The 12,853-nt window shown below is 38.2% G+C and overlaps 1 protein-coding gene across 3 annotated transcripts in view; it reads right to left on the bottom strand.

Annotated features, from left to right (window-relative positions):
- Positions 1-12,853, bottom strand: part of ksr2 (kinase suppressor of ras 2) — a 133,431-nt gene that overhangs the window by 12,001 nt on the left and 108,577 nt on the right. For 2 of the 3 annotated variants that reach the window (XM_037680880.1, XM_037680878.1), the window contains 5 exons: positions 10,841-10,937; positions 10,617-10,750; positions 6,058-6,192; positions 4,402-4,531; positions 1,496-1,715 (listed from right to left, as the gene is read on the bottom strand). In XM_037680880.1, the coding sequence (XP_037536808.1) occupies positions 1,569-1,715; positions 4,402-4,531; positions 6,058-6,192; positions 10,617-10,750; positions 10,841-10,937 (643 nt within the window). In that variant the 3' untranslated portion in view covers positions 1,496-1,568. Of the gene's footprint in view, positions 1-1,495; positions 1,716-4,401; positions 4,532-6,057; positions 6,193-10,616; positions 10,751-10,840; positions 10,938-12,853 lie in introns of those variants that run through there. The other variant, XM_037680879.1, reaches the window with a different exon arrangement.

Below are 12,853 nucleotides of genomic sequence, written 5' to 3'. Positions count from 1 at the left end.
GGGGGGGGCATGTCATCTGCTGGTGTTGGTCCACTGTGTTTACTGAGGTCCAAGTTCAACGCAGCCATCTACCAGGAAGTTTTAGAGACTTCATGCTTCCTACTGCTGACCAACTTTATGGAGATGCAGATTTCATTTTCCAACAGGACTTGGCGCCTGCACACAGTGCCAAAGTTACCAGTACCCGGTTTAAGGACCATGGTATCCCTGTTCTTAATTGGCCAGCAAACTCGTCTGACCTTAACCCCATAAAAAATTTACAGGGTATTGTGAAGAGGAAGATGTGATATGCCAGACCCAACAATTCAGAAGAGCTGAAGGCCTCTATCAGAGCAACCTGGGCTCTCATAACGCCTGAGCAGTTCCACAGACTGATCGACTCCATGCCACATTGCATTGATGCAGTAATCCAGGCAAAAGGAGCCTCATCTACGTATTGAGTGCTCTACATGCTCATACTTTTCATGTTCATACTTTGCAGTTGGCCAACATTTCTAAAAATCATTTTTTTGTTGGTCTTAAGTAATATTCTAATTTTCTGCGATACTGAAATTGGGGTTTTCATTAGTTGTCAGTTATAGTCATCAACATTAAAAGACATAAACATTTGAAATACTTTGTATATCAGTCTGTGTGTAATGAATGAATATAATATACAAGTTTCACTTTTTGAATGGAATTACTGAAATAAATAGTCTTTTTCATGATACTAAAATTTTATGACCAGCACCTGTAATTTTCAACTATTTGCCTAGTCTATGCTAAAGTCTAAAACTCTTGGCGGACAGGGCTCAGCGACAGCATGTTTGAAACTTGTGGAGTTATACATTTCAAGTGTCAGAAATTTCTTAGATCCGAGTGAATCCTGGTTTAACTGCTCAAAGGCAGCGATTGTTCAAACATCTGCTTGATCTTCACAGGAAATATTCAGAGCCCAGGCTGATCTGAATTCAATTTCCCACCAAATCACTGCGCCAACACAACTCTGCACAAACAGGGACACTGCCCGCTTCACATTCAAACGATTGTTTGTAAAGAAGACATTTTAAGATGAGCAAACACATGAAGTTGACAATTGTACATGAGGTAATGCTGACAAAATGTCTACACAACTGACACACGAGGAGTGACCAGACAATGTTGTGAAAATGTGCAACAGGTACATTCATTCTGAACAGAAAATAACATGGAAACAATGTTTACAGTTGCTCGAACTTTTTCAAAATGACATGATCTGCTAAAAGATACAAGCAAGTTACATTCAAGAAACAAATAATTATAATGAAGAAAAGTCATTCAGAAAAGGTTAAAAGAAAAAAAATATATAGTGTGTTTTAAATCAAATCAAACAAACACGACTCTGCTGTGAGAAACTGGACAGTCAACTTATCTGTACACACACATGCCGACGTTCCAAAAAAAATACACACAGCGTGGGCAGTTTTCATCACTCAGCTGGCTTTTGGGTTCAGTGCATTCTTTAAGGGGGTGCGCTGTTTATGTGGGATGATGGCGGCTGCTTTTTATGGATTCTTGTGTTTTTTGTTTGGCTTTTTTATGGCCCTAACTCATTTGACATACTCAGCTGACTTCCAGAAGTGGCCTGGGTGGGAAAGGCGGCGATTCCTTTTTGGCAACTTTTCCAGCAAATCTACCAGCTTGGAGAAACTGGGTCGCTCTTCCTGCTTGTTCGTCCAGCACATTAGCAAAATGTCCTGCAAGATGCAAAATACAGACAGGAAGATGGTTTATTCCATGCTTTCTTATGAATGAACGTGTGTTGCGCAACTGATGTAGTTCATGTAATTAAAACTGCACCTCATTCAGCAGCAGTGGTTAATGGCACACCTTACATAGCACATCACTCATAGTGTAATGTTTTTTTTTTTTTTTCCCCTGCCACAGTCAGACTGATGGCAAAACAAAACCACTGAATCTGGTGCAATGATTTTTTTTTTTCATTCAACCTTTATTTATATCGGTTAGTCTCATTGAGCCACGAGGGCTCATTTACAAGAGGGACCTGTTCCAGACTGAACATATAAAGTGTAGACAACAATAAGAATAAACAAGAATAACAAAGTAAGAGTAGTGTATAAAGCAATAAATCAGGGTACTGTAAAACAGGGTGAAATGCTAAAAACAAGAACATATCTGCCTTAATTTTTCCATTGACATCATCAAAAGTTTGAAACCCTTTAAAGAAATCAAGGAGGACAACTTTAGTTCCTGTTGCAAGATGTTCCAGGTTGCAGGAGCTGAGTAGGAAAAGGCCAAGTTCAGTCCGCACTTAGATGATAAAACACTACTAAACAACACTTGTCATGTGACTACTTTCTGTACAGTATAAATATAAACCACTTTATTCTTCTTCTTATTTTATTTTTTTAGTGCTTTTTATGACTGAAAGCTTGAGCTCTGCACAAGAATTCCAAAGTGTCTGGATTGTTTGTCTGTGCACAGATGGCAAATAAAGTACCTTTGTATCTTTTATACCTTCATACCTTACATGACAATAAAATAAGGGGTCCAAATAAACAACTTTACACTTAACAGCCTAAAAATAAATAAAAATTATTTGTTGTTCTGTTTGTTTATTTGTCATATGCAGGTTAGCACAAGGTCAACAATTCAATGACCTGTTCAGATCCAAAAGAAATATAGTAAAAGTGGTAGAATAATGTGGTGCAAGTAGATTAATTAGTATAAATATTTCCCCCGTAGTAATATTAGCTTAAATGCACTATATATATTGCACATGACTAGCATGTACTACAGGGGTTGTGTGACAGGTTATTGCACAGGTTATTTAAAACTGGAGCTCTGAGCTAAACTTCCTGGCCTCCATGTTATAGCCTTTTTCCATTGGCTTGACTCGGGTCAACTCGTCACAGGTTCAGTCTTTCCACTGGGAATACCCTCCTACTTTCTGCTCGCCCGAGGTTCCAACTGAACCAAGCTGCGATGAAGATTTAACATCAGCAGACAGCAGGGCATTAAGAGCGTCTCCATCACAAGAATCAAACCCACCATTTTTAAAACTTTGCAACTGTAGCATTCATTATTTCTATTCATTTTGACATTTTTATTGTTTTTGATTATATGCTGGTGAAGATTCTCAGTCATCCAGGACATGATGAATTCAAAAAGCGTTCAATACAAAAACAACTGGACTTTATTTGCAACAGGAGACATTTCGCTCCTCATCCGAGGAGCTTTCTCAATTCAAACAGCAGTGAGTGAGAGATTCAGGTTATAAGGCTGAGTGAGATAAGACACACACACATATGTAGATTGGCAATTCACACCTAAACACCTTAACAGTAGGGGTTTCTTAAGGTCTTTGTTCCTCTAATTCACAGACGAGGGCCCTCTGTTCACATCAGGTGTGAAAAACCGGCTGGGAATCTGTTTTAAAGTTGCATTATAGGTTTTTGAAAGTGGAAATATGAGGCCTCGTCCTCTGTTAAGAGACGGCTTTTCTCTTTTTACATAAATTGCTTCCTTCACCCCCCTCTCAAACCATCTGTGTTCTCGGTCCAAAATTTTCGTCCTCAAAAGAATGTCCCTTGTCTGTGAGGTGGAGGTGAACAGCTGAGTCTTGTCCTGAGGAAGTAGCTCTCCTGTGTTGAGCCATGCGTCTGTGAAGAGGCTTTTGATTATACTTTTATTTTAAGCATTTATGTTACACATTTTCATAATTGGTCAATCCAGTAGCCTCCCACTGGTCTTGATGCCAATGCCTGGTTTAAATGGTAGTGTTGACAGAACCAAACGCAAGGAGAGAGGCAACTGTAGGTTTATCACAACTGATATTGTCATCACAATATTTAATAATAATATTGCACATCACAAGTTTTTCTAATGTTGTGCAGCCGTACGAGTCGGTCTCCTCATGAGCACAGCCTGACACTTTGTAACTGTCCGTAAAAAAAGTTACGCTTCTTTTTTCTCAACATTAAACTTTCATTTAAGATATTTTCCTTCGACAGTCCAATTTTAATCAACTTTGCAGCTCTGACGTAAATTTAGTCTAATTTAATATCTGTTTTAATTATATGGCAGCAAGAATATATTTTACCTAACCCGCCTTTTTATCAGAAGGGTCACTGAAGTTCGTTTCAGCGAAATTAGAAAAACGGTGGTTTATAATTGTCATTTTAAAGAGGTTTTACCTCAAAATTTAAATTAAGAGTATTCTTCAAAGCCTTGTATTATTTATAATCATTCTGAAAACTTAGGTTACTCTTTTTTTTTTAATCTAGTGCCAGGCAGCTCATATGAAGCTAAGATTTCAATTTTATACACCGTATGGGAGCAGAATGACTAAAGAATTCATTAAGAGCTTAAACGTTAATTCATAATTGGTGCTAAAAAAAAAAAAGCATAAAATGTCCTTACCAGTATCTCCTTCCCCATGCCAGTTTGGGCAAGGTTGGGCTTCATTCCACTGCCGATCTGCCAAATAATCACCTCTGCAGGCTGATTCTTATAAGGCCACTCACGTGCATGTAGCTCGTACCAGATGGTCCTGTGAGGACAGTAGAGTGGGTCATTGCTCCGAACTGCCTCACTGTCTTTAAAAGACCTTTGTAAAGGCTCAGTCTAGCACAAACAGGCAACAAGCAACCAACAACTGTATCTATTCAGAAATATGTCTACATTTCTTTTCTTCTTGTAACATTTTTGTCCTTCATTTAGAGACTTCATTTTGGTTAATGCTGAATTAGTGAACAGCACCTCCCCTGTGCAAACAAGCCGCGTTCATTCTGCTCCTGCACGTCAAGTTTGAGTAGAATAAAAATAGCTTTTTGCTAGGAGTAAAGAAAAAAAACTGACGGCTGATTGTTGATGAATATGCATAACAGCCAACGGTGTCACCTCTAGGTAATACAAAGGCCAACAGAGCAGCGGGACATTGTGCACATTGTGCTGCACTTCTCTTCCCTTTGGAATAGTCTAACTATGAAAAGTCTCCATATGGAGAACCGTATGAAAATGCAATTGTGTTAGGAGTTGACAGAGCAGGATCAACCTCCACAAATGAAACTGTTATGGATGTGGAGGAGGAATTGGAGCCAAAAGGATTTTTAATCAACTTAGAGCACGTTTAAAATTGGGCATTAAAGGAGGAGATAGGACAGACTTTGGTCTGAGACTAAATTGACACTCAGAAAATAAATCTGTGTGGAATAAGTTGACTTAAAATGTATCACATAGATTTTAAAAAGACAAAGAGCAAACTAGTGTCATATTTTAAGAAGAATTGTAAATCCTTTTAATGGAAATATGAAACTTATTAAGTGGATGTAATTTGTCAAATTGAAAGATTACATTTATTATCACAAATATTCAAACTTTTAACCCCTTCATTAACTGCTTTTGTTGATATGAAATGTGTTTTAAATTGCTTTCAAATTATTATCTTACATTAACCTGAAATGAAGCCTGTCATTTAAAATGGGCACTTTTTTTATTCAATCAGCTTCTTTGGGATGTTACTGCCCATAATTTGATTGCTGAAAAACGATATGTATATTAGTATATATAGCAATCTTCTGATCTAATCATTTATATGTATTTTTTTTTAATGAAGGTGAAGAAATTGCTTTTTTTCCACAGCAGTATTTTGTTAACCAAACCCACCAAATCAGCCTTTGTCCATCTGTGCAGAAGAAATTTACAGAAACCCACCAGGGTGAGGTAAAGTTGTGAGTTGCAAAAATACAAGAAATTATTCTCTTTATTTTTATATAATTGTTTCTTTCTGAAGCAGTGTGTCCACCTTAAAGGCGTGAGAAAATATGGTCTTGACTTTTGTATTAAAAAACTAACTAAATAAATAAACATTTCCATAAAGGGTTAATTTAAAGTTTTTATATAACCCACTTTCTGGAATACCCCTAGCCCAAGTTGTTTTATTTTCTGAGAAACCCACAAAACTGCTCCTTTAAGCCAACCAGATACTTGGGGTTCGTAAACTCTGCTATAAATATCCTGGCTCCAACACTTTCAGGACAAACAACAAAGCAGGACATCTGGTTAGAGGACACACACCCAAAAGCAAAGACATCTGACTGTTTGGAGAAAGGAAGCTTGTCCTCCTCTGTGTCCGGAGAAAGCTGCTGGATTATTTCTGGGGCCAGGTGACACAGCCAGCCGTTGGGGATTCTCAGTTTGTCTTCTCTTCGGCTGCGGAGAGAAAATATGAAGAGGATGATTCACCGGGATCCATCAACATTTAGCTATTGATCCGTCATCACTCCGTAAAGCCTTGACAAGGATTCCTCAAACCTACAAGCAGAATGCGACGTATTAGTGCCTATATTGTCCAGCTACCACAATCTGTTTAAACGCATGAGGTAAAAGGTCCAGCGTGTTAAAGGTTTGTTTCACGTCATTGTGGGAACGGTTAAGATAAAGTACGAGCCCTCTGTGCTAGGCTGTTCACAGTAAACTGTTTATAAAGTGTGTATAAAAAAAGCCCGCTGAATTATAAAGCAACAATATGACGTGAAGAAAAGGAGAAGTAAATACACTTTATTATCTGTCCATTTCTCCTGTTGTAGTTCTTTAAAACAAGACATGATTCACAGTTTTGGCCTTACGGACATATTTTGTTATTCGGTCCTAGGAGTAGCCAGAATGAAAAAGAAAGCTATTTGGTGGGGGTTTGGGTGCAGTTTTGTTTTGTTTTGTTTGGTCTTGGCAGACTGGTGAACCTCTGCCCATTTTTACTTCTGAGTCAGCCTCCCCACCATCACAAACCTCTACACCTCCAGATGCAGGAAGAGGGCCACCTGCATCATGAAGGACCCCACTCACCCAGCACACACATCTATTTTGTCCCGCTCCCCTGAGGCAGGAGGTTCTAGTGACTAGACTGAGGAACAGCTTCTACCCTAAGGCTGTTAGACTCATGAATCTCTAACCAGGATAATCACTGTGAAAAAAAATCACATCATGTTGCTGCTGATCTGTTTCATGTTGCTGCTGATCTGTTTCATGCTGCTGTGTTCATTCGTGCTCATCTGCTCACACAGACTCATGTTCGTGCTGCTGTTCAGTGTATTGTTTTTGTGATACTGTGCTTAGTATACTTATAGTTAATGTTTTTCTTTATTTCATATCTTAAATATTATTACTGTTTCTCTGTTACATTTTATACATTCGTTGGATGCAACTGGGACCCTGTTTACACAATTTTGTTCCACCACATGTACCACATGTGGTGCAAATGACAAATAAAAAAACCTCAGAATCTTGAGAGATTCAGTTTCTTTTTATACTCGGTTCTCTTACTGAACTTTAGTCAATCAACTTCCCCTCCAGCTGCTTTTTAATTGTACCACTTACTTTAACAACATTTTGTTGCTCCATTGCGTATTTTCAACATTTGATATGTTTAATACGTTCCAATGAGAATAAAATAGGGGTTTAGAGGATAAGATAAAGATAGAGCTTTATTGATCCTGCACAAAACTGTTGTGCCAGAGTTACAATACAAAGGAACATACACAAGGAATCAAGTCAAGATATAAAAAATAACAGAATATAAAAATACCAACAATTAAGGTCTAAAACAGGTCAGGTGCAGACAGAAACATTAAAGTGTTTATTGTGGTGCAGGAGTAATTTTATTGTCCTATGTGTAGAAAGGGGGAGGAGTTGAAAGTTTGATAGCCACAGGGAGGAAGGACTTCCTGTGTTGTTCTGTGGAGCACCTCAATGGTCTCAGTCTACGACTGAAGGTGCTGCGGTAAGAGTCCAGTGTGTCATGCAGGGGGTGTGACGTGTTGTTCAGGATCTGGAGTGGTTTCCTCAGCATCCTCTGCTCAGACACCTCTGTCAGAGACTGCAGGTCCACTTCCAGAACTGAACCAGCTCTCTGGATGAGCTTATCAAGTTTGTTGGCATCAGCTTTCTTCACCCTGCTGCCCCAGCACACCACAGAATAGAAGAAGACGCTGGATCTGCAGCATGGTCCTGCAGATGTTAAAGGACACGAGTCTCCTCAGAAGATAAAGGCAACTCTGTCCTTTCTTGTAGAAGGCATTGGTGTTAGCTGTCCAGTCCAGTTTATTGTCTAGGACCCCCAGGTACTTGTAGCAGTCCAAAGTGTCCACCTTAGTACCCTTGATGTTGATACGGTTGGGGGACTGGTCTTCTTCTTGTAGTCCACCTGCAACTCTTTAGTTTTTCCAACGTTGAGCTGCAGGTGGTTCTGTCTAGACTACTCCACAAAGCTGTCCACCCCATCTCTGTATTCAGCTTCCTGGTCACCAGTGATGCAGCCCACAATGCCAGAGTCATCCGAGAACTTCTGCAGATGGCAGGATTGTGAGTTGTACCTGAAGTCCGAGGTGTAGAGGGTGAACAGAAAGGTGAGAGGACCGTCCCCTGAGGAACCCCTGTGCTGCTCAGTATGGTGTCTGAGATGGTGTTCTGCAGCCTCACATACTGTGGTCGACCTGTGAGGTAGTCTCTGATGCAGGTGAGCAGAGAGTCATTCACCTGCATGTTCAGGAGATTACTGCAGAGTAGAGCAGGTCACATGGTGTTAAAAGCACTGGAAAAGTCGAAGCACATTTCTCTTACAGTGCTGCCTGCCCCGGTCAGGTGCGTGTAGGCTCTGTGCAGCAGGTAGATGATGGCGTCATCAACTCTGATGCATGGCTGGCATCGTGGCTGGCATACAAACTGTAGGAGGTCCAGGTATGGTTCCACCACTGATCTGATGTGCTTAAAGATCAGCCTCTCCTGTGACTTCATGGCATGTGATGTCAAGGAGACAGATCAGTCATGGAAACAAAATGCCATTTCTTAAATATAAAATGGTTTCATACCTAATTCCTTTCAAGTACTGACTTGTTGCTCGGTGATACTGATGCAATTTATTGGCGTTTAGTTAAAAATGTGCATAATTATACCTGCTTTAAATGAAAACAACCAACAGTGTGACCATTTTGAAAAGGATAAATTAGTAACATGTGTGGAACATGCTAAAATATCTGCAGTGAAAAGACCTGAATGTTTTGAGTAGATGTATTACTGGCATATTTAAGGTAAATTCACCTATTGCGTATAATCCGCCAATTATACACGGTGGTATAATTACATCCATTTATTTGTTTTCCTGTGCTTGCAGGATGTGGTATTTCAGACTGTGGATTTCCTACTGGTGTGTTTCCAGATTTCACAACCTCCAAACATTTTCTTGGATGCCGATGAAAGATTACGTCCCTTTAGGTCAATCTTGAGTGCACACAATACGGGATGACTGGTGTGCTCTGCGTGTCATGGCAAATTACAGAAAATATCCTCTGTCTGTTGTGAGAGGCAGCTCGCAGCATTTTGATCACACCAGTGATTCATCGTTTTCCTTGTGCGACATTTCTGTTTGGACTGTCTGTACTGACAAATATATACAAGCAATGATGGATTTCTCTGCTCGTCCATGATCTGTTTTTTTCCTCTCCTGAACGCCTCTGTTCACCACCATTTCAGTAAAATAAAATAAAAGTAGGAACGTCTGCTATAGAAGCATCACAGATAGAAGAAAGTTTTCAAATGTTCTCTAAAACTTTAACCGATGTTAGGCGTTATATTTTGATAAGTTGAAAAAATAATGTGCAAAAACTATTTTATTAGAACCTGTTTTATTTGATGGATAAATTAATCTATTTCAATTATTTTGGAAAAAATACAAATAAAAAATAATAAAATGAATCCTTATGTATGCCCCATTTACTATAGGCACCATTCATTACAATTTAATTGCATTTTTAGCACATTGTCCATTTGTAAGCCTTTCCTTTAGCCAGCTTTGGCTTTAGTCTCTTTTACTGGTATTGCTATGGCAAATGTCAGCTTAATGGAGGATTTTGATGGACTTTAGATAGGAGACTATTTCTAGTGAGCTTAAAACAGATGATCTCCTTTTCAACCTTTATTTTGTGCTTTTTAACTTGAGCTTGAAGATAAATGTGCTGCTAAAAACCTAAGACCTTCAATTCAAAGCTAGTTGTGTCATAATAGGGACCTGTATTGATCTAAATTCTAGAAACAATTTATGCTAAAATGTGAGAAAAAAAAAAACAAGGTTGTTGTTGCAGATGTTCTTTTGAATTATTAGTTATAATACTTTTTAATACAATGTGTTGGAACATGGCTTTCTTGTTCTCACCATGTTTTAGAAATATAGTTACCAAAATAAACCAACAATTTTCTCATTAAAACTGCTTTTTTTTCATAATCTGCAAGTAATCTTTTGTTATTTATAGTATTTTTCACAACTGAACTGTTCAAATTTTTGTGTGAAGATGTTTAAAACTGCAAGAAGCAGCAGGGGTGTAAGGCTCAGCAACTACAGATAAAATATATAAAAAATACTGAAACATTTAACAGATAGGGATTTGATTTGGCCTATGGTGTTAAAATCTGCAATAAATTACTAAAAATGTCTGAAATTACATAAAAACTCTAAATGATATGGCCACTTTGTTCATGTGTGCAAATTAAATTGCATTAATTGAGCATTTTGATGCTAACGTGTCAGTCTTTTACTACAAGATTAATGTCTGATCACATTTCGGATGTGTTTCACACATACATACCTTCCAGCCTGCAGAACTCCTGATATGGTAAAAAGTCCAAAGTCAGTGATGATGATTTTGCCGTTGTCATAAAACACGTTCTTGGACTTCATGTCTTTGTGTAAAATCCCCTTAGCGTGGAGGTAACCCATCCCCTGAGGAAAAATGGAGGAAACATGTGACTGCCCTGTAATATGATGTGCACTGCTGACGTGCTCGGAGAAATCAATGCTGATTTATTTTACCTTCACCATCTCTTGTGCAATCTGTCGTGTCTTGTTAACATCCAGGACAACCTTGGGATCCCGCACCACAGAGTAAAGTGTCCTGCCTTTACACAAGCTGACAGAGGAGGTAAAGATCAGGGGACACAAGGCAGGATTACTGTGATTTATGAGATCTGCTTTTGTCAAGGAACAAAACACTGAAGTAGACGCTAAGACGTGCTAAATTACCATCAGCATCACATTTCATCTGTTTGTCAAACTCTCTTGTGGATGTCTACATCTGTTTACAGACCCTATAAATTCATAGACTTTTTATTTCAAAATAATTCTGCTGTTTGTGTGTTTGTACGGCTGTTACTAAAACATCTCATGAGCAACAGTGGGAATTTTAATGCATCATGCAGTAAAAAAAAAAAAATTGAATGTAAATCTACTTTTGGATTCAGCTCATTTAAATATGAATGCCAGAGCCAACAGATGTTAGAAACTAAGTTATATTTGTAAAATGTTGACCTAGTGTTTAGTGTGGTAGTAGCTGAGACTGGTCCTCACATATTTTGAGCCCTAACAGATTTTGCGAGAGCTGGAGGTTTGGAGCCACTTCACGATGGCCACGACAGCAAACTGACCTTAAGTATCATAAAAATCACCATAATTTAGACAATATTCACGTCATTTAGACAATATTAACAAATGTTTTCCCAAAATAGGGTGTGGTTGTAATATAATTTACAAAGCTTCCTTTAAGTGCTACCCACTGTGTGAAGCCTTTGCATAAACTCTTAGCGTCTACCCTGTTTATTAGTCAGTAAAATATTTAAATAACTACCAGACAGATTTTTTTTTTTTTTTTTACAAATTATTCATTGGATGTGCATCTAAAATGAATAACTTTCTGAAGTATGTGTCAGATTTAAGATGAGTCCAACAGATAATCAACAACAGCCAACACAAAAAATTGCTATAATTCGATCAATGTTTCTCTACATAAGAGCTTAGTCAAAAACTCTGAACTGTAAAGGAGATGAATTTCATCATATAACGCAAGGCCTTTAAGCTCATAATGCATTCCTGATTATTACATTTCAGTTAGTCTGTCATATTCCTGTAGGAGTAGCATCATGGCTGTGTTTAGATAAAGAGCCTCACAACCAGCAACATATAAAACTTCAACCCTGTCCTCACCAGATGACCAGCAAAGGACCTGAGGCATGCTCATGCTCATTCCCAACAAGCTGACAACAGCTAAACTTTATTTCTTTACATAAACACAAAGATGCAGCCTATGTACATAAAGGAAGTGCCACATATATGTAAAATTGAAAAACCTAACAAGGCAACCTCAGCACACTAAAAATTTTTCCCAGTGCTTTGAAAAAAGTAATTGTTTTGTTTGTCATATGCAAAGATAGAAACACTGCAACTACGTCACAGGTGACGTCAAATGCATGAAACATTTTCTATTCTGCTCTGCAGGATCAATCCAGAGTCAGTCACAAAGAAGAAAGTCGAAAAAGAAAAAGGCAATCAATATTATTTTTTTTACCAATGCAAACTTGAAATACTCCTTGTGAGGAAACTGTAGCAGTTCACTTTGAATTGATTTTACGGCAGAGTTGGGCATTGGTTTGAACTGAAAGAGTGGGATAAAACTGAAAAAATATATATATATTTTTTCTTTATTGTCTCTTGTAGTGGCGTGAACATGGAGCATAGAAAATACCCTCTGTCTTACCGTTCGTCCATCTGTGAATGTTGTGACCATGATAATTTGAAATATAAGAGAGGTACCGACTTCCATTTTGGTGTGTGGCTGCTTCTTGACTTAAGAAAGGTTTCTTTTGTAAATTGGGTTTCTACATCAAAATCCAAAATGGCTGCATATACATATATATATATATATATATATATAAATTACTCAGACTAACTGAAATGTAATAAGGAATGCATTATGAGATTAAAAGCCTTGCATTATGTGAAGGAATGCATCTCACCTGCCACTTTACAGGTCAGAGTTTTTGACTAAGCTCT

This window comes from Nematolebias whitei, chromosome 8 (genome assembly GCF_014905685.2).
Source record: "Nematolebias whitei isolate Nwh7 chromosome 8, NemWhi1, whole genome shotgun sequence".
Classification (NCBI taxonomy): Eukaryota; Metazoa; Chordata; class Actinopteri; order Cyprinodontiformes; family Rivulidae; genus Nematolebias; species Nematolebias whitei.
Note: the sequence above shows the minus strand (reverse complement) of the source record. Positions and strands in the feature narration are given on the sequence as shown.